This window comes from Diadema antillarum, unplaced genomic scaffold, assembly GCF_040938485.1.
Source record: "Diadema antillarum isolate AM-2024a unplaced genomic scaffold, OU_Dant_1.0 seq00000738_RagTag, whole genome shotgun sequence".
Classification (NCBI taxonomy): Eukaryota; Metazoa; Echinodermata; class Echinoidea; order Diadematoida; family Diadematidae; genus Diadema; species Diadema antillarum.
The window spans coordinates 312,948-336,546 of NW_027271636.1; the positions used below are offsets into that span (position 1 = coordinate 312,948).

At 38.8% G+C, this 23,599-nt stretch overlaps 1 protein-coding gene across 1 annotated transcript in view; it reads right to left on the reverse strand.

The window, feature by feature from the left end:
• Window positions 1–23,599, reverse strand: part of LOC139738361 (STE20/SPS1-related proline-alanine-rich protein kinase-like) — a 29,388-nt gene that overhangs the window by 5,346 nt on the left and 443 nt on the right. Inside the window, exons 2-8 of the mRNA XM_071648999.1 lie at window positions 10,614–10,726; window positions 9,361–9,469; window positions 8,304–8,445; window positions 6,211–6,376; window positions 5,711–5,812; window positions 3,408–3,541; window positions 379–496 (exon numbers count right to left, since the gene is read on the reverse strand). Of these exons, the coding sequence (XP_071505100.1) occupies window positions 379–496; window positions 3,408–3,541; window positions 5,711–5,812; window positions 6,211–6,376; window positions 8,304–8,445; window positions 9,361–9,469; window positions 10,614–10,726 (884 nt within the window). The remainder of the gene's footprint in view (window positions 1–378; window positions 497–3,407; window positions 3,542–5,710; window positions 5,813–6,210; window positions 6,377–8,303; window positions 8,446–9,360; window positions 9,470–10,613; window positions 10,727–23,599) is intronic.

Genomic DNA, 23,599 nt, shown 5'->3' on the forward strand with positions numbered 1-23,599 from the left:
AGGCTTTCCCATTCACTACAGTGCTTTGGCCGCCATGTTTTTTTGCTCTCCTGAACATTTGTCATTTTTGAGATACGAGGTCTTGTCACCCAAGCGACGATATGCTGTAAGCTGTTTTGCGGATCTGGAGTGTTAATGCATACCCTGCACAGAATGATAGAATCTGGCACATAATCTGTCTAACAAGAGGAGCTTTTGGCAGATTTATTTATTTTTTTTAATGAGTATCTTGCAAAATGTGTTGTTTCAAGGTTGATTACTTTGGTGGGAAGAAGGATTATAGATGTTTTGTCTTGATAACAAGTAAAAGTCCTAAAAAAAAAGGACTATTGGTACACATTCTTGGGTGAGTTCTGAGCAACAACAAAGAGAGTTTACCGTCTGCTGTGAGGCACTCCTGATCTTCAGACCTTCCTCGATGAGGCCTTCAACAAGGTACTTCTTGTCCTTGGCCTTCTTAAAGAACGGGCTTTTCAGAAGATCAGCGGCAGTTGGCCTGCAGAGGAAGTCAGGGGTAGAGGAAAATCAAACCCAATAAGTTCACAATTGTAAAGTGTCTTTGAAAATTACTGTAAAGCAAGATATTTTTGCGGCATTAAATTTTTTGCGAATTGGAGCCGACAGACTTTGTCGTGGCATGAAATTTTCGCAAATTGCCACTGGCATTCAACGCGCATAGAACTTTCACTTGCATTTTTTGTCTTGACTCTTGTGAAATTCGCAAAATTAAAATGTATGCAGACATTTCTGGTTTTACAGTATGCAATTTAACACGTCTCTATCTGTAGTGGGTGGTTGGCATCAGAAAGGAATTACAACAAAACTTCATGACTGGGTCATCTCCTACCTTGATGATGAAAAGAGAACATAAAGATTGTCTTCTTGCACTTAAAAAAAAAAAAATAATAACAGCTGGTTTTTATACAGTGCATTTAATACTTCTTAAGTGTCCCAATGCGCTTTACATACCATTATTACCCCAGTCATTGGATACATAATTTCCAACCAGCACTGACAGTGCTCACTCTCCACTCCCTGGGGAGCATTCCAGCCAGTCACAGCCATTTTAAAGGCATGCACACATTGATCAACCAACATAACCTTTCTCATCCTACCAAATACCCATTTATACTCCTGGCTGGAGAGCAGCAATGTGGATAAAGTGTCTTGCTGAAGGGCAATCGTGTTGGGCTTGGCGTGGGCTCGAACCCACGAACCATACCACGCTAATGTCACACAGAATTTGATAAAAGTCTACAAGTGCTGCTATCACAAAGTGACTGCACTGTAGACACATTAGTAAGTTTACTCTACGTGATGAGTGCTGGTCTTTTGCTGGAAAAAAAAAAAATCTTCATAAATGACCTACACTCCTGCAACCCTTTCTTTCATTCACTAGGTTTGAAGAGTTTGGCAGGATATGGAGCTGTCTTTTCTATCACCTGTCATTCAACGTGGACATTAAAGCATTAATCATGGCTCCACAGACCACTTTGCCAGGATTCTGTCCCAGCCTGGAAGGAAGCATAGGTCCTTTTCTCATTTCCTTCCTAGCCTACCGCTAGTCTCATAATTGAGTCTCAACCCCACCCCCCTTAGGTAAATGGTTAGGAAGAAAGGCTACAGAAGGCAAGTTCTGTGTTCACCACAGCATGATACTAGTATATTCTTCTTGCAGCTAGCTATACAATCAGTATGGGTCACACTTCTGAGAAAAGTCGGGGGGATCATGGATTTCATAAAAACACTGAGAAAAATCTGGCTTGCTATGAGAAAATGTAGCAGGAATGGGGATGTGACTTGTACAGCTAAAATGATAGACAGCATCCAAATGAAGCATAATTACCTGCTGCAGTAACTGAATTCTTAAAAAGCTTTGGGAGCTTTAAAGTGCTTTGGGAACTTTAAAGTTTTTAAATCTACACCAAACCCTTACAGTTGATGCTACCGTCATTTGTCTTGTACCCCATTATCTGATCATTCTTAGAAATTTTCATTCTGCTACAGGGACCACACCCATAGAGTAATCAAAATATGTCTGCTGTGAGCAATCCATACTCCTCTGAATAAACACCTCTTCCCAACTATCTAAAGAGGGTCTAGTTTCATAGACTACTATGAGCGTGACCATTTCTGTTGCAGCCCATACAACACACATCCTACTAATGAAGGGTGACATGACTGTGGCGATGATGTCACAATGACTCACAGTGTGTCAACTTTGTGTGTTATTCGTCACAAGTCATTGTTTTTGTGTGTGTGTGTGTTTTCCCCAAGAAAGCAATACAGGGCAGCAACACATGAGGAAGCACCATTCAGCTCCCTTTACTGAACTAGTTACTATCAATGGATTCTAGTCAGCACTCTCCCATACTTGGAATACATTGACATGATTAATACATTTACAGAGGCTAACCATTTACATAGAGCAGGGTGGAGTGACTTCTGGTGGTTGGTCGAGTCAGCTCTCATGACTGAAGAAGCACCAGCTTCCAGTCAGCACTCTCTCATACTTCACATACATTGACTCCATAAACATATTTCTAGGGACCACAACCTTTTAGAAGTGCTGGGTGAGGTGGCTTCTTGTGGTAAGTTGGGTCGAGGGTCAATGTGTCCCCCTCCTCATGTATGTCTGGACAGGCCTGTCAAGACAACATTACTGCTGAGACAGAGGGCAACAAACCCATGGTCGTGAGATGGCAAAAACAATGTATCTACATGCAACCTCTTTAACAGTCAGTCGAATTTACAGTTCTTCAAAAGTACAACTATTTCTGTTTTTGTTTAATACTTCACATCTTACCCTAAACTGAACAAAAGTATCAACAATATATTGCATGCAAATTGATTTCATTTAGACCCCTTACTTTCAAGGATAATTTGCATGAATCAAAACATACATTGTTTTAATGCATCAACCTAACCAAGCTATTGCTACAGTAAAACAATGCATTTCATGTAGATCACCTGGGGGGAGTTTCATCAACGAGTTCGTCGGAGGTTTTCACCGACAAATTTGCTATCAGCCAATCAGACCAAAGGATTTCAGTAGCTTTTAACAGTTGTCGGTGTAAATCACTGACAAAAAGTTTCATGAAACACCCCCCAGTAGATACATTGTTTTGCCAAATTCATATACAACGCCTGTTGAGAAGGGGCAAGCGTATCGCCGCTCAAGTTGTTTTGCCAACAAAATTATAACAATTCCTACAGGGAGGGGGTGTCATATCTCAGTAACGGACTTCGTTCTGATTTCGAGATTTGTTTCAGAGTTACACTGTTGTAGATTACACTGAAACAAACTGAAATATGTGACTAGGTCAATTTTCATGTGAATTTTTGACATTTGTTGTTTTGCCATCTCAAGTCCGCCCACAAGGGGCAGCATTTTCCTGGCAACCCACCTTTTGGTGGGGTCCTTCTGCAGACACTTGGAGATCATCTTGCGGAATTCCTTGCTGTACTTCTTGTACTCGTCCTTGTTCTCTGAACAGGAATCCAGATTTGGCGGCTCGTTCTGCAGCGTCAGCATCAGAACCTGATAGAAAAGGGGGTGGGGTAAAGCAATAAGTGCAATGTGAGAAGGCACAATTCCACTGATTCTCAGCACTGGACCCGTTCACATTGGAAAAATATTGGCATGATGGAATTTAGACATATATGCTTGTGGCAAGGTTTTTTTTTCTCAGAAAATGGTATATCCAGATGTGAATTTTATGATTTCTCACCAATATCATTTCATACATTGTTCATTGACATCCAGTCTTCTGACCAGATTTTATTCATTTCGTGAAACTCTAGAAAATGTTACAGCTATATAAAAAAAACAAACCCAGATATCTAGCAAAAGAAAAGTGACCTTTGACCTTCTGGGATTTTTCCCAATACCTAGTCAGCCCATCTACATTATATCTTATGCAGCATATCTGGGAAAAGTCACTGAATGTTCTGTCTTACATCAAGGTAGCAAAGGACCCGAAAACAAAACGCTATGATGCATGCTATTATGGCAGACGGCCACACACTATGGGCCTGCCATGCTTTGGCAGGGGGAAGGTCACAGTTTCTAATTACTGCTGTGACAGGCACCACCGAGCACGACGGCACAGCAGGGCCGCTGGCATTTCAGCCATCACGGAGGGTCTCTACATTCTCGGAGAGAGGTTTGATGGCATCTCTTGATAAAATCATCTCAATATCATGGCCCCTAATGATGAACTGGCTGAAAACTTCAAATTAATTAATTTTGGCAGAAGGAAGAAGCCCTCACGCTCTATGGGAGTCCTCCAAGCTCACATGTCTACAGATGGGTTTTGTGATGAAACCATCATGTGTTAAAGTTTGGGACAGCCGGTTTTTCTTATCAAATTTTCTGCAACAAAAATGACAGCTGACCAATGAAGTGACATTGCCACAACATGAGAATCATTCAATAGTTTGAAAATGTCATATACATGAAGAGATGCTAACAAAAAAAAAAAATGATAGCAGAAGTTTAAACTTTGATGAAACACATGGATTTAACCATCATGCGTCCTGCCCACGGTTCACAAATGCAGCAAGTTTGTGATACATGGACTAACGCTTTCCTATCGTCTTTGTGCATGAGAGGCAAAGGAATAAAGTAATCAAGGTAGTTTACTGTATACGCCGAATATTTCACGTGGTTTTAATTTTTCGTGAATTTCGCGAGTCAGGTGCTTTTCGCAAAACTAAAGACATGCAAAAATATTGACTCTGACCGCGATGTGGATGTGACGTATGGTACATTTCTCCATTCAGTAGGTGCCTACAGGACTCCACGATCGCGAATTTAACCACTTACGAAATCGTCGGGAATTCCCTATTCGCGAAAATTCAGACTCGTGAAATATATGGCGTATACAGTATATGCGTGCACATCTTTTTACGCTTAACCCATTAAGGACGCTCAGGGAATAATTTTCCAACTCAAATTTGATTAGCAATTTCAGCGGATGAACAATATTTCAAATGATATCCTGTACACTTCTACGGAAAAAAAACTGCTACACAAAAGATAGTTTGTGTAGCAGTGGTGTAAAAATGCATAGCAAATTGTGATGCGCTACCAGGAAAATTATTCCCTGATGTTTGATTTTGCTACAACACGCATTTCCCATAGACGCTTGCCCAAGTATACTCGGGACTCATCCTCAACGGGTTAATGACATAATCATGGCCTGAGGGTGGACAAATTAACAAGTATTTTATGTGTTATAATCTTCAGCTACTCACAATTAAACGTAAAAACTCCTTAATATCCAAGTTACTAAATAGCTCTCGGTTACACTTTACCTTCATGATAATCATAATTATTCTATTACCCAAAGTCTAGAAATATTCCCTGAAGAAGAAAAAAAATGAGCAGTTTGTTTGAACAAAACATCACATCTGAGTAATCTATGGGATAAAGAGCTGTACATCAACTGATCTGTTCTGTAAAGTTGCACTTTTATTTGCATTCTCACATTAAAACAACTGTAAGGCAGGACTTCAAAGTATGGGTCGTGGCCAAGTTGGACAAGACACTTTTTTTTCAAAAACAACAAAATTGAGAGTCTAAACAGCATTGCTAATGTTTGATACTGCAACAAAGCTGACTAAATTTTGGCACTGCCGCCTGGATCAACATCACAAACAAATGACCATGATTCTCTCTGAATCTGCAGGTTTGCTTGCAACGAACCTTCATTGCAGGAAACTTGGCGTAGGGTGCTGCACCTGTGGCCAGCTCAATGGCCAGGATCCCAAAGCTCCAGATGTCTGCCTTGGCATTATACCCAGCAACCTGTTAAGAGTGATAAAAAAAAAAATGAACCAAAACTTTTCTCTAACCTTAAATAAGGCCAGGGCAGAAGCCTGGCCTGATTGGAATTAAGAGAAGACTCAATAGAAAAATAATGACTTTTCTCATCATTCAGAGCTCCTCACACACCTGACCAATGAAGTAATTCTCAAAGGAACAAAAAATATGACAGAAAATATCAAATTCCCCAGGCAAAAACTTACGCACTAACATCTCCACACCTTTCAGCGCTTTCACAGCTTCAGTGATGCATTTAAATTTCCCACTTATGATTGTCATTCAAAATCAAATCATCGACACTTTTACAGGAAATGAAGGACCTTAAGGCCGTAAGAGGTCGCATCAAAATTCAACCAACTTTAACCCTTCGGCTCTGTCACCTGTTCCATAACTTCCGGCGCCATCCAGCATGGGGTTCCGACAAATGTTGTCCTGACCTTGTCTCGCGAGAGGTCGCCACCTGTGGCAATCCACGAGCTCACCCCAAAGTCAGCCAACTGGACCGTTCCGTCAGAGCCAAGGAGAATGTTACCTGCCTTGACATCCCTGCATGGCATACATAGAATGGGTGTGACAGGTCATCATTACACTGAATGGGTGTCATACATTATCTAAACACTGAATAGGTCTAATAAGTCATTACTACAATGTTTATTACATCATCATCAAACTGGATGGGTTTCAAAAGAATGCACTACACTGAAAGGATTTGATAAAGTCATTACGTTGAATGTGTTTGATAAAGTCATTACATTTAATTGGTTTGATAAAGTCATTACATTGAATGGGTTTGATAAAGTCATTACATTGAATGGGTTTGATAAAGTCATTACACTATTGACCCGAATTCACGAAGGTGGTACAAATGAAACCATGGTTTAAACCATGGACAAAAACCATGGAGCGCCAAGTGTCGCACAGAATATTTCGTTACGAAATTGGTCATTTCGTCGACAAAATGACCGTTTCATTAACGAAATTATCATTTCCTGGACGAAATGTTCATTTAGTTACAAAATGGTGTCATTTCGTTACAAAGTAATCATTTTATCGACGAAATGACTGATTTCGTTACAAAATATTCCATGGGACACTTGGCGCTCCATGGTTTTTGTCCATGGTTTAAATCATGGTTTCATTTGTACCACCTTCATGAATTCAGGCCAAAGGGTTTGACAAAGTCATTATTACAATGAATGGGCTTCATATGTCACCATTACAATGACTTTGTGTATATCTCATTCAGGGTGTCAATATACATGGGTGTACATTTCTCTCTTCATGACAAATTGTGTACAGTTTGTTAAAAAAAAAAGAAACTACCAATGTTGTCATGGCAACTGGTATGCCTCTTCCATAATGCATAGTTCTCAAAATAGGTTTACAGTGTGTTTTGATAATGTGGGACGACAGTTTCACATAAGTGGCAAAAATCTAAATGACTTGTTTGTCAGATATGTGCTGAGTGTTTACTTTCCTTGAACTAAGTTTCATTTGGATGGATGGCTATATTGTTTATGAGAAAATTTCATGCCACCAAAAAAAAAAAAGGCTGACAGCTCCAATTCATGCAAAATTTCATGTTGCTTCAATATCTTGCATTACAGTCTGTGGGGAAAGTAAGTGGAAAAAAAATACTAGTATTCATTCTTTTCTTAATTCTTTGTTGTGCTTTTGATGTATCACGGCATGGCACAGCATATACTGTGTCAATTCCTGCTTTAAATCAGTTATATACTGTGATTAAAAAAAAAAGAGGAGTTTTGCTGACAGGGATGCTCTACTACTTCGTAAGTCCGACCAGGCATAAACTTTGCTCATAGACATCTGCTTAAAGGACAAGTTCACCGTCATAGACTGTGATGTCACATTTGTAAAATGATATAAGAAAATATAAAGAAAATTCAACATATTTTTACTTTTTTAGCATAATAAAAGAATGCTTGACTTGCCTTTTTCAGAAGGCAGGGGAAGAATAATATTACCCTTACTATATGTCAGTGACAAGTCAAGGAAATGTGTCTTTTTTTCTAAAGATACAATTTTGTGAAATTCTCTCTATATTTTTGTTGTATCATTCTACGCATGTGACATCATACACTGTAGTAGTCTTCTCATCCAGCAGTGACTGTGTAGATACTTTTGAACGGATTGTCTGATTTTCCCCAAACTTTCACTGATGTGTTCTACTAATATTCACTCAATCCACATGTATATGAAGGTGCATATCCGGGCAATTACCCCCAGAGGGCAATTACCCCCGGCTAAACACTGGTTAGTGGTAAGGTTAGAGTAAAGATTAGGGTTAGGTTTAGGGTAAGGAGTTTGGGTTAGGGTTAGGATTAGGTTCAGGATTAGGGTTAGGATTAGGTTCAGGATTAGGATTAGGATTAGGGCCAAGGAAAGGGTCCGGGGTAATTGCCCAGTGAGTAATTGCCCTAGACCCTGAAGGTGGACTTGTCCTTTAACTGACCTGTGGATCTGGCCGTGTCCGTGGAGATACTCCAGCCCCTGCAGTGTCTCCTTCAGAATGGTTGCTATGATTGCCTCCTCAAACAGACCACCTTTGCCCTTCCCTCTCTTTAACATGTGCTTGATCAGATCGAGGCAGGACCCTGGGAAGAGATGCAAGGAAAATAAAAAATCACAAGAAAAGATAACAACCTCTTCATATTTAATATCTTTTAATCTTTAAACAACAAATTAACTCTTTGTGTGCCACACTGTAACTCCTCCCTTCCCCCTCTGTTTTCAGGCAAGCAAAAATATTTGTGTGCTTTTATTTTCATGCTTCTTTCTGCATGAAAATTTCAACGCCATGAAAATGTCCACTTATATATTCCACAGTAAAACAATACTGGATATATGGCACATAGGACATGTTGACTAAAGAATTCTGTCCATTGCTCTTTCAAATCAATTTTTTTTTGTGTGTGTTTAATCGAAGTAGCTGACTTCAGTGATGGTACTGAACCAATCCCTTGAAATTTCAAACTGGACCTTGATTTATATGGACTTTACACTACATAATTTATCTCTTTCTCCATGGTACAGTGTTGGAGATAAGGACAACAAATTATCTTACTAAAAAGTACAGCATGCATCACAACATCACAGGCAAAAAGACCTTAATTCTGTACAACGTGTCCATCCTGTTGGTTATCACTTTGATATCATTGTCTCTTGAGAGGCAGAAGGATGTAAGGTAAATTCCACATACTCAGTGCAGTGGGCACATCTTCTTGGTTCTCACTATGACATTACTATTACTTAAGAAGCAGAGGGCTTTAACTCCAGCAGGCTTTAATTCTATTCCATTTCTCAACGAACATCACGGTCATATGAGATTTATCAAAACTATCACATTCTTTACAGTTTTCAGCCAGCATTATTGTCTCTTGTGAGCAAGAGGACATCATCTCCATATCTGTTCTAAATGGTACCACCATTCCTTCGGTTCTAAACTGGCATAAATGTCACCGAGAGATTAAGTGGCTTGAGGAAGATGTCAGCGTTGTAAACCCTCTTACCAGCTTCCAGGAGCCTCATGACCAGCCAGATTTCATCCTTGACAACAAAGGAGGTGAAGTACTGCACCACGTTGGTGTGCTTACACAGACACATCGCCTGGATCTCTTTCTGTGGGAGGGGGAGTGGGAGGGGGGAGGGTAGATCAAATGCTCATCAGGGCCACAAGGAATACACATTAATAGAACCGGTTGAGAAAACTTGGCAATCTCATTTGTTGATAATTGTGTGTCGATTTTTACTGGCCAGACATTCAATATCAAATAATTATGACAATTACTGATGAAAACCATTGTAGACATGCTATCACACAATGGTAAAAAGAGTTAAAGCAGTTTCATTAAGAAGAGATGGCTAGCTATAAATACAGTAAATTTGCAATGCATTGGCAATTACCGGATTCATAGATGAAAAGAAAAAATTGACTTTTCGGCAAAAATTTGTGAATAGTTCTAGAAAATGGATGATGCACATGATTCTTGTGCCTCAAGCAGGAATATTCTGCATGTTGTAGGATCCCAACTATTGAAATTACAGTGTGGCCTCAAACCACTCAGATGCTCTTCACGGGTTAAACAAATCCATAGTTATCTTGTGCACGCAATTCCTACTTGGATGCACTAAGACCTGTGCATCATTTGTCTACCATACAGTCCTGCATCAGTTTATTGTTCATTATGGTATTCATTGTAAGGTGGGTGGATGCTATGCCTTACCTTACTTACTGGATGATAGCTCCATTGTGTACATATACACAAAATATCAACTTTGCAAAGGTCAAGGTCCAATAAGATAAATTGCTGCCTGCATCCAAATATAACGAATGTGCGATATTTAATCTGTCAAATACTGCCATTTGCCCTCCAGTCTCTCCAAGTATGGCTTGCAAATGAAAAACTGACTGCAGATTCAGCAGAATCACTTTAGCAAACAAACTAATGAGACACACAGACACAGAAGCACAAATAAAATCGTTTAACAGACGAAAAATACGTTTCCTGTAGACCAGCATGAGATTTGTGTTCTTGTCGCATTATGGTAAGAAATTTATGCCAAATAAAAAAGCCTGTGATAAGGCATTTGATGGTCAATGAGACTTTTCAACCTGCACGCACAGGTATTAGTCTAACAGCTCACATTTTCCCTCAACCCTTTACATCCTCTTCACTACTTGCATCTCTTCCTGCATGAATCCCAAAACATTTGACCTCTACAGAGGGGTGAGAGGTCACAGTTCAGTCCCCAAATTGCTCACCGTGAGTTCCTCCATGGTGGTATTACACTTCTCCAGGTTGATCCTCTTGATGGCGCAATCTTCATTGCGAGGGAGGCACACCGCCTTGTGAACTGTCGCTGTGGCTCCATGCCCTGCAATACATATGAGACAGGAAGGTATTGTGATGAATTTCACATGTCAATAATTCTGCAAAATCAAAACATTAAATAATGTTACAATAACACATAAACACGAAAAGGTGTTGGTGTGCTTTAATTTTCAAGCTGATATCTGGTAGTGCAAAATGCTCAAAAATTTGCACACTGGGAAAATTTCCACTTTTACCATACATCATCACATCCAATGTGTTTTTTGAGTGGGCATCTTTGCAGGTAACCCTTCAAAAGAGCAATTCTTAAAGTTATTCCTCATGCAAGACATTTTCTAATCTCAAGCAGAACTTCCAATGAATGCAATCTAGTGACTGTTATCAAAATATTTTTTGGTCCTTCAGTGTGAATGGAACTGTAATGAGAAAGCTTGATTTATCTCACTGCCTTTTCAATTACAGTTACATACAGGCATACACTGCATGTCTCCTTGGGAAATTCACAGTTAAACATTATTTTATTCATATGGGACTGTATCTTTCTGAGGAAGATATCTTCATTCTCTAATCAATAACCCTGAGAATCGCATATAAATATCAAACCACGTTTGTAAATGGCAATCAAAATGCACTTTGAAACCTGATTCTCTCTCTCCGAGTTAAATACAGCCTGGCTCGATTCTAGCACAGTCCTTTCTTGTTCCTCTTTCCTTTCTCTCACATACAGCACATAGTGTACATTACCCCTTTCATCCTCTCTGTCCCTCTATTTCTCCTCTTTTTCTTCACCTCCCTCAGTCCTTACTTAGTCTTCAGCCCATCCATCATCCTCCTTCCCTCCTTCCCTCCCTCCCTCCCTCTTCCCTCCTCTTTCTTTAAAGATCACGTCTCCTAGTAACCCTCACCCCTGTTCCCAATCACTCCAGATTGCTTGCAGCATCTGCCTCCGGCATGGGCGCATAATCAAGATTATCAAGGGGTCCCCACTCATCTGGAACACACACTCAAATAAGTCAAGCATCCCAAAGCGGCAAGAATTTCAACATGGACTCCCAGACACTGCCTGTCGAGTGGGGACTCAAGGTGCACCTCTCTTTCTTCACACCTATTTGCTTTTCCCCCTGCGTTTGCATAACCATATTTTCTCCACACTCCTGTCCTATTGGACATACGTAGGTTCTGCTGTGTCGCTTCCATTACAATGCACATCTTGCATCAGAGTGATGTGTGTGTGTGTGTGACATGAATGTTCCCATAGTCGTTAGCATAGCTTGTGCATTCTCAGTCAATACTTCAGGAAGCAGCAAAAAGAAGAAAAAAAATACAAGCACAGATACAATCTATTTCCTCAGTATGCAACTCTCCAATTTCCTTCAAAACTGTAGTGCTAAGGGTGGGATTTCACGGAGCACGCGAACGATTTGCGAAGGACGCGAATGGCAAAATCCAGCATTCGCATTTTGGTCTGCAAAAGATCGCCAAACGAACGTGAGGGTTCGGAAGCGTCGTCAATTGTTCGCGAATGTCGTTTTTACTTCGGCGAGAGTTTCAAAAAAGTTTGAAATTTTCTGTGAACCTTTTCCGCACACTTGGTCGTGATTTGCTCGTGAATTGTTCTCGAAAGTGTCTTTAAAGCCTCGTCATATGCGCAAGACCTTCGCAAGACACGCGCGATGTTCGCAAAATGTTCGTGAAACCCTAAACAGTCTCAGAAACTTTGGAGAATGTCTCGCGTATGTTACGCGAAATCTGCGAAGTTTTTCCGATCATTTTACGACGTAATCGCAAACTGTTCGCGTACCTTTTGAGACATTCTCGCGAACGTTTAGCGCACGTTTGGGGGATGTATGACCTATACGTTTTCTACAAATAAAAATCGTAACATACATCTAAACATCAAACAATTATTAACAACTATAGTAACAAAAGAAATTAAAGACTAGCAAAGAGAAATAAATGTTTGATATAAAAAAAAAAAATCGCAGAATACACTTAAAATTAATAAAGATTATGTGTTGGAGGAACTGCGGAAAAAGATCAAATGCTTTACTATATAGTGGAGATATATGTCCTAGGAAAAAAATGTAGGCTAGCACACGATAGAGAAATGAGAGAAAAAGAAAGGAGAAATAGAGGAAAGAAAAAAATTCAACTCCAGACAGCTTCCACCTCTCCTTGGGTACATTTTCTCCCATGATTATTGAAAATTTTTCGTTGTTCGCATTTCCGTCGCGTGTTCTTCGTGTACGTAACATGCTGTACTTTAGCAATGATACACACGACATTCGCACATACGTCGTGGAAACTTCGCACAAATTTCGCAAGAATAGTTTTCGGCTTCATTATCGGAAAACATTCGGAGAAAAACTTATCCGAATTTTGAATTTTGTCATTCGCGTCCTTCGCAAATCGTTCGCGTGCTCCGTGAAATCCCACCCTAAGGCTTGCACTGCATACACAATGCAGTAAAGATTACTCAGTACAGATCCAAGCCGACAATTTTTTTTCCCTTTTACATTACTCATGACCATGAGACAGAACCTGTATTCATAATTCTTCATCTGAAATTGACAATAGCCCATGACCCAAATTGGGCTTAATTGAAAGTTTTTATTCCAGCAGTATTAAATGATAAAAAACTTTGTAGGAATTTCATTGAAGATTATTTGTTTTTGTGACTGAATGGCTATTCTGTGGGGTATGTAATATTCACTTCTACTCCAGAGTCTGTAATATTGCATTTCAAAAGAAAGCAAGTGCTCGTTTGTTACCATGTTGTATGAATATTCTTCATAAATACCCTTTAAATTGCTAAACTCAAAAGTTATCCTTTATTCTGCAACATTTTATGAGATCCAAGTAAATGTTCTAGTGTCAAATTAACAAACTTTTGTCAGATTTCTATTTTGTGTAGAACAAATAAATTGAACTAGTTTTATGTAATCTTTTTTCCAATGTAAGATATGATATAAGATCCAGATTTACCAAGTTAACGAGGATGGGATGGTGATTACAGTGGCAAAATTTTCCCAGGCCCCAATAAGGTGCTGATATCTCTCATCTGACAGGTTGCCACAAAACACTTTTTCCACATGACCACATGACCACTTGGGCAAATCCCCCACAGTAACATACATGTACATAGAACAGGCAAGTGCTCATTCTGTTTTTACTCACCCACAATGGGTCTACATGTTTGCTGCAGGTAGGCACTGGTGGGGGGAGGGGGGTAAGTGAATTTGTGGCACCCTGTCAGGATACATTTTGAAATAATTTGCTTTGCAGTGTGTCTTTCATGGGTTTAAATGTCATGGGTTACATCTCCACTCCGTGATACTGTGTCCTGCCCTTACAGTAAGTTAAGCCAGTATCGGGTTGCATGATCCAATAACAGCATTTAGCTGAGTCATTACCATAAAACCCCATGACTATTTCATGATTTTAGTGCATTTTATACACCATCAGGACTTTTTTGTTTTGTTTTGTTTTTCAGATCTTTGCAGCAATGCTCTGACTGAGCGGTTTTATACATTTCACTGCTTTTAAACAAGATGCATATCATGAAGATGTTACCTTTTGTCTTCCTAGGAAAGGCAACAACTGAAATACAGCAATTCCATGAGCAAGCTATTTGAGATCGCTTTTACTTGAAGCCCTAGTACAAAATGTCACAGTATTCATACAAAAAACAGAAGACCTGCATGATGACTTCGATATACATGATAAGAAAATAAAAATAATCATTGAGTTCATACCCAGAGAGATTGTGATCCCATCAATATACAATGTACATGTAATACAATAAACATCAAACACAAATAACCACTAAATTACTAATTACACTGTACGATCCTTGGTAAAAGCACTATTGAATGCACCAAAGCACTCAACAGAGTATCTATTGCTTGCGTGAGTGCAGATAAGCTCTCAAAGGCTTCACCAAGTACCTGGTACACCGTAGATAAAATGGCCTGCAAATATACAAATATAGATCACACACTTAGCCATTTAAAGGGATGGTATAGTTCTCACTGAGATGGGGATTCAGGTTTCTACTTTCTGTGAGATAATTAGAAACCACTTACAGTGTACATAAGAAATATTAAGGGGAAACAATTCAAAGAGGAATTAAAGGTTTGTTAAATGAAAATTGGTTTTGAAATGGCCAATATCCAAAAACAAAGTAAAATATATTTTCATTTGGACCACTTTGTTTCTGGATATCTCAGCCATTTCACACAACTAATTTTTATCAAACAAACTTTTAATTCCTCTTTGAATTGTACGCTCTTTAATATACTCATACCAGTGGTTTCTAATTATCTCACAAAAGGTTAAAACATGAATCCCAATCTCAAATACTATCCCTTTAAGCACTGCCATTGAGTAGAGCAAATATAATTTTGGCACCCTACAAGTACAACCACTACCAGCAAATACATGTTTGACGTGCCATGAAATTATTTCATCAGGGCAGTACCATGAGCTGGCATTTCTTCGACACCTAAGGAATATAGTGTGTAGGCCTATACAGGTGCTGTAGTTAATATGCATCCTGTTTCACTCAAGGTTTTGACTTCAAAGTGATCTTGCCATCTTGGCTGGATTTTATGGACTGTCCAAATGGTATAAGACATAACGCTCAACAGAATTTTAGAGAGCTCTGTTATTATCTTTTCTCATCAAAATTAGGCCAATCAAATGAAAAACAACAAAGTTCAGGCGCAATCATACACTGTAATTTGACCTTCACATGTATAGTACAACACATTGTGGATTTCTGTCTAATGTTAGGTATGTTCACCCAAAAAAAAAATCATTTTGGCATAAATTCTCATAGATTGCTTGTTTGAAGCAATTTAAGGGCAAAGTTATCCATCATTTAAGTGTTCTAGGAGATCATACTGTATGGAGGTTGAACACTGGAAACAGAAAATAAAGCGACATCCCTAAAAAGTACTCTTACACTATGGTGATTTACATTGTGTATATGAGCCAGTTTTTGCCAACATTGATGCCTTGTAGGGGTTACCCATCACTTGTCAACAATTTATTCACAGCCCTCACAAAACAGCATTCACCTGCAATATGTTATGCACAGTTTATTTTATTACCAATAATAAACTGAAATATATATCAAGGACTCCATAAAAGCAACTGGGGAACTCAGCCTTGTACATACAACCGTTGAGTATGCCTAATGCAAAAGGACTTTCAGGTTGTGGGAAGTCAAGGAGCTTTTTACTGTCAGATTTTTTTTTTTTCCTAGCAGAACAAACAATGCACAGGCATGGCTACAGTACATAACCCTACCTATCAAGGAAAAAGGGCCTCTGTAATATCATACACTGTAAAGCCTTGAAAGTCATTAATTCAAATTACTTTATTGCAGTATGTATCACTCAATCAGTTTACATATCTACCTCTTCTGCCGATAAACATCATGCAACTTCAATCTATCTGTCACAGCAAAAAGTGCAGTGTTTTACAGAGCAGTAATGGAAGCCGTCAATTTGAATCTCCTCAATGTGGAATCACTGAACCGTTTCATATATCCACCCCCTTTTTAATGTGGCGATGAGTTATGTCCCGCCAAATGGCAAAATGGCACACAATTCATGTCACCCTGACTCAAAATACCCCTGGAATACTTCAGCTCCAACTACTCCTAAAGGTCAAGGATGAGCCCTTGGCTCCCCATGTTTGAGAGAGGTGTATCAGGTGGAGGGGGGGGGGGGATATCCCCCCCCCCCCCCATCTAGTCTTTTTTTTTTCAATCCCCATCTTACTATTGTCTTGTGTTTGTGAAGAGAAAATAGTGGCAATGGCATGAAGGTTACAGCCGCTGCATGTTTCAACACATACAAGCAAAGATTTGTTGTGTACACAGAGAGTCTGCACAATTGGGCAAAATATTGATTCATACTCTCACAGGCACACACACCCACAAACTGGATACATTATCGGTATGCAGTTCACACTCACCATACATTGTACAATCATGCTATGCATTCATTCTCACATACCCTATAACCACTGCACATTACAAAAAAAAAAAAAAAATGCAGAGGAATAAGATTCAGACCTACATGTCCTAATACATGTAGGATCTACTCCTACTGTATCAGAAGTGCAGTATTTTTGGTTGCAACATTCTTTCTGTGTCAATCCTACCCAGAAGGCATAACCATGTCAGAATGACAGTCTAACACTGTGAATCCTCAGTTCAGGGGGACATCATGGGGGTGGGAGGGGGGTGGGGAGGGGGCATACATGAACGTCACAATTAACCCATTGAGGAAGGGCTGATTTTGCTACAACTCACATTTCCCATAGACACCTGCCTGAGTATACTCGGGACTCGTCCTCAACAGGTTAAAGTACCACGTAGTTCCTTGGAAAACATGATAATTGTTTCCATAAATTCTGTTTCTGGTTACTTCAGTTGATATTTACTAAACTTGATATTTGCAAAGTGACAAGATGCAAAATTTCAACATATTTGTGAATGCCATTAATATGTTAATATGGACTGTTTAAAAAAAAAATTAGTTTGACTTGCACTGAGTTGCAGTCACAAAACACAACTTCATCAAAATAAAATATATCAAATGCAGTATACATTAATAATTTTACATATGAAGAGCTCATTTGCAAAAGGGGTTAGATCCATTTTTGATGAAAATTGAGTTATTAGCATCACTGCACAGAACTCCAGTTGAGTTAGCTACAGTGAAAATTTCAACTGCAGACAACCATTTGAATAGAAATTATTGCAAAATTAGATGTAGATTTTCCATACACTTGTGTACAAATTCTCACAAATAAACCTATTTTTCTCTTAAGTACTAAAAGTGGATCTAACCCCTTTTGCAAATAAACTCTTCATATATTTATATACTGACAACTGAAGCAAAGAAGTGAAATCATGAAATCAAAATGCTAGATTCAACTAAGTGTAAAATGATTATCTCTGCTGAATTCATCAAATGTTCCTGCACCCTCCTTAGAAGCACTCATATTGTTTGGTCCTGCTGTTGTAATTTCCAAACCAATGGAAGAATCTTTGGGCAAAAATTGTACTAAAAAGCCATATTGATATCAAATTAAGGAGGGGAAAGTGAACTAATTACCACAAGTACCTATTAAAGTTTCCCACACATTAATGCTTGAACACAGCAATACCACAACAGCTTTTAAATGAATTTAGCGGACTCTCCGCTATACCTGAACAGAAAGCAGAAAACTGAAAGCTCTCTAAAATACTGTATCCATCTGATTGGTGCAAAACTGCCCTCTTTTCACCCTTACCCACGATGCTCGACGACGACGCTGAATCTGAACACACCATCCTCATTTGAAATTCCGTCTCACACCTGCACATTTGCTGTGCACTGATTGCTTTCGACTTTCAGCGGGGAAGTAACAACAGTTCTCAGATATCGAGAGAAGGTGGCATTAGCAATGAAAATCTCTCGAGAGGCAGGAATAGATTAGTGCGATCAGTCACATCGGCAACTCAGATTGCACACATGGTAAGCCTACAAAATCAGGTGCTAAAACTGCAGACTTTATGCCAATGTATACTTTTTTTGTAGTCACTTTCTTATAATTCTACTACTCAGGGTTTAAAGTTTAAATCATGACAAGGAAACAAAAATAAATAAACAATGACATGTATTATATTTGAATGAAATTGTCATTAAATTGATTATTGTGAACATGTCATTCCTTTGAGGGAATTTGGTTGTCTTACCTAACTTTACATTCTCCATGATTTTTTTTTTCAATTTCATTTAGAAAACCAACGCATTTTCTTTTAGCCATGGAATTTGATGAGTATAACAAGAAAATATGGAAAAAACAACACAAGAACAAACAAGACATACATTGTACATGTATTGGTCTGAACAGTCTTTCAGGGACTCCATGTAGAAGTCTATCATTGACTTTGTATGCAAATGGATAGCCAATGAGTGACAACAGAGTGATGACAGAGATTATACTTATGGTTTGTTATCACTGACCAAACACACCATGGGGCTTCTGCACATGAAAAAATGAATTAAAGCACAAGTTCACCTTCATATAAAGGTTGATTGAGTGAATGCAGCAGTATCAGTAGAATACATCAGTGAAAGTGTGAGGAAAATCAGACAATCTGTTGAAAAGTTATGAATTTTAAAGTTTCTGTGCAGTAACTGCTGGATGAGAAAGCTACAGTGTATTACAGTTTGTGGTGTCGCATGCATAGAATGATGTACAGAAAATTAAAAGAGAATTATTTCTATTTTTTTAATTCTTTTATTTTTTTTTAAACAAGCACACACATTCCCTCAACTTGTTACTAGCATATTGTAAGGGTAAAATTATTTCCCCTGCCTCCTGAAAGAGGCAACTCAAGTGCTCTTTATCATTCAAGATATTAAAGTGAAAATATATTTTCTATATTCTACGCATGTGACCCACAAGCTTTAAAATAGTCTTCTCATCTAGCGATGGCGGCAATGAAACTTTAATAATGTACTTTTTATGACTTTTGAACAAATTGTCTGATTTTCCTCAAACTTTCACTGATGTGTTCTACTATTAATATTGCTGCATTCACTCAACTGACATGTAATGAAGGTGAACGAGTCCTTTAAGAATGTCAATAAGCCAGCTCAGCCTGGGAAGAAGACTGGGGATGTGTGAAAAAGGAGCTAGGAAGGAAGAGAGGCAAGGGAGAAGCGCCGGCTAAGTGAGTCATTCCAGAGGATAGCAAGCATGCACTCTTTCCTTCCCAACACAGCTCACCACAACACACAACCTACCCACCACAAGCCCACCACAAGTCCACCACTAGCTGCTTTTACATGCCTCACATACACACACACACACACACACACACACACAAACACACTCACTACTACACATAATCACTCATTTTCAAGTCACATCAGGCTTACATTGTATATTGCCATCTCAAATTTCATTGCGTCTTGTCATAACTACACAATGTTTTCATATACGGTACTCACACTTGTTCAATACACTTTGTACATTGGTAACTTTAGAGCAACATTTTGTGCAGAGTTCAAGTATTTAATATTCAAACTCAGTGACTTCAAGCACATACTTGTACATGTAGCTCAATGACTAGGCAAGTGCAAAAGGCCATGATCAGTCCATACTACTGCAGGTGTGCCCATGCACACTACAGTTAAGTAGAAGAGATGCTAGACTTTTATTCTATGGGCATTTCCACAGTAATGGGGTCCATTTCAAAGACACAAGGTAATCTTATGTTTCCAATGTGAACAACCCACCGAACGCTTCAGCACTGTATAAAGCTCACCTAAGAGAGATACACTAACTTTGTTCAGATTTTGCTCCAAGCAGGCTATCTATAAAAATTTATTTAAAAAAACACAAAAATAGTGAACGTATTTAACAGGTGGACAGACATTTGTGTACTAATGCATGACAGTCAAATTAAATACCTTCTATGGTACAACTGTGTAAATGAGCTTTTCTTTACTAAAACAACTGATATGGATAAGAATTCTATACAATATCACCCCCAAAATTTAAATTAACTGTGCACTATAGTACACTTGTAGAAAAATCGAACGTATGTAACATGTGGACAGACGTGGATGTTACATTTTTGTCCGTCCATGTTACATACGTTCAGCCTAAACTTTTGTACCTTAATGCACAGGTAATTTGATTTCTTTGGATGATGTTATCTCTTATCATCCATATCAGTTCATTTAGTAAAGAAAGGATCATTTTCCATGGAAGATACAGTGTACTTAATTTGACTGTCATACATTACATGTAGTACACCAATGTCCGTCCACCTGTTACATACGTTCACATGAAATTTTCATCTTCAATTTGCAGAAATAAAAAATGTAAAAGTGACTCATTTAAAGAAAAATATATTATTCAGGAATCACTTAAAGCCATTGTATTTCATTTAGAATGTAAAGCACTGTGGATATGTCCGAAACACCAAATGTTACGTTGGGGGGTCCCATTACCTTGGAAATGCCCCTATATTTTACAGACCAAGATCTTACTGTATAGGCTGTACATACAATGTACAATGTACAATGTACATGCACTCCATCCTACTTTTCATGATCACACTAGTGGAGAAACACCAACAATGTTTGTAATAATTATAATCTGTTTGCACTTAAATGCTACTGAAGTATAGGATACTAAAAATAACAGTAACTATTTCACGGAAAGTTTGATCAGATAGAAGATGAATATAGTAACAAACACGAGGCAAATGTTGTAGTCATTGAAGATCTATTGCACTTTGACCCCTGTTTGCAGGTTGCTTTATGTCATTGAAAAAAAAAAAAATTTCTCAAAACTATTGGACAGCCCTGCGTTTTTATATTGGTTCATGAAGAAAGCATGCGCTCAAGTACGGTTGTTTCAAGTGCATGTAAAGTGATCAGCATTTCCTTTGGTCTAAAATGTAGCAATCAACTCCCATGACTTCGATAAAAATCATAAAATGTGAAATTTGTTTGCTTGTAGTATTTAACTACTATTTAACTATTTAACCCCCCCCCCCCCCCCCCCCCCCCCGGCTCTATCAACTACCTAAATAGCCCGGCCTAGTTAGGGTTAAGAGCTAAAAATTGAAAAAGCTCCGTACTGGCTCCTGATCCTGCCGCTCGGACGCTTCGCTCCCTTGCTCGCGCGCATGCGCCCGCGCTGAGGACGCCGAGTCATGAAAATCTCACGCATAAAAATTTTTGCAACTTGTAATCTCTGCACATCCATGCAATTATAGCTGACCATCATTCAGACTGCAGTATAAATTCTGTAATCAATGCTCTCAAAATTTTGTCACAACATAGCATCCATCTACAGCGACCAATTGTGTAACATGCATTATTACTGATTTCAAGTCAGCATATATAACGTGTAGTGCTTGAGTCAATGCCATCTATAAAGAGTCACGTCAATCAGGCACACTGCAACAGAATACAAAATAAACAGACCATAGACCTGTGCCTAGTACTACATGATCTAGAGCACTCTAGATTATATCTTGTCCCAATAGCACAATCAAAATTGCTGATTATGGTCAAATGCCTTGGACTGCCATAAAATACTAAACGCAAACATTTTCTCTTTCTGTAATAGAAGCTTGAGCTAAGAAAAGCTAGGTGCTGATAAAAACTAGACAAGAACTTGGAGAGTGCAGACCTCTGCCAAGCCAGCAAACTCCTTGAATACCACCAGTACAAGAATGCAATTTATGAATTTAGAAGCCTTTTGTTACACCATCAGCTTCCAGCCTAAACCAAGCAGAGCATGTGCTTAATAGTGCGCATGTGTAAACCTCCAGTACATGTACATGCAGCTAAAAATAAAAACTCCCAAGTTTATTGACCTTAAATACCAAAAGATTTTTAAAAATCCTTCAAAATCCATAAAAATTCCCATATCACTACTATTAAAATTTAATCATTTGTTTCTTGTGTCATTATTGACTTTTCCTGCAAGTTTCATTAAAATGTGCTTGAAAGCAAAAAGTTCTGGTTGAGGTGAGGATTAAGCTTTTAAACGTTGTGCGAGATATTCAGAAACCACTCTATGAGATGTCACAGAGCATGCAATTCTAAAGGGAATCAAAAGCTTATTTGATGAAAATCGGTTCTGAAATGGCTGAGATATCCAAAAACAAAATGAAACAATGAGATCCTAATAAAAGGCGTGGCCTGTTGCCTTTTATTATTATCACCTTTTTGGATATCTCACTCTCAGCCATTTGAAAACCAATTTTTCATCAAATAAACGTTGAATCCTTCTCAAAATTACGTGCTCTTTCACATTTCATAAGAGGTTTCTCATTATCTCACTTAGGAATGTTATAAACCTGAATCCTCACTTCATCACCAGTACTGTACAGTCCTTTAAAAAAAAAAAAAAGACACACCATGAATAAGCAATGCCGATGATCAATCACTGTATTATAAGTGGTTATTTTCGCGAGGGTTTAATTTTCGCAAATTTCGCGAATCATGGTTGGATCGTGAATTTAACAACACGCGAAAATGTCACCACACACTGGTTTAGAGTAACAATGCATGCAAGATATCGTTGGTGTCAATTCGTGAAAACAACATCTCACGAAAATGTCTGTGACCTTCTAATTCGCGAAAATATCTGTACGCGAAAATAACAGCTTATACACTAACCTCCTCCTTCCTTGGCGGAGGAAAAAGTGACCATGTTGCAGTTTCTTGTTTGATACCAGAAATGTATCTAGAAAGCCTACAGCACTCACAGGTTCAATACAATTTCTTTTCTCTTTTTATTTTCACTTGAAATAGGGTCTAGATTCTATATACGAGAGTGTCAGATTGGTATCATCATGGGCAATGGCACCGGGGGGGAGTTTATAATCATAAAGCTGTTCGTAACGTTACGAACGACGAACAAGCAACGTTACTGATGATCAGTTCTTATGCTGACTTAAATGGAAATTCTGATAAGTATGATAGACCTACGAACTACGTAACTTTATGAACAGCTTTATGAAACAGGATCTAACGTTAAATCTAACCCCGTTGGGCGTTGCACTAAGTAGCAGTAGAATGCATTTCTAGTGGCCTAGTGCTCCATTCGCGTTTGAGCTGCGGTCGCAGTTTATGTGATGCCGATGCCGGCGATGGCGATGCTGGTACCACTGCACTGCTGCGTGGCACTACACTAATCACATGCTGTGGAAATATGTTAACTTTTCATCACTTTAACGCATAGAACAATTCCCCATTATCTACCACCACCAGACTGGATGCACACATGACAAACTAATGTTTAGTGGGGCAAAGAAAAGTAAACAGCGACTTTGCATATAACGGCAGACCGAACCACCCTGGCCATGACCGGCCACGAC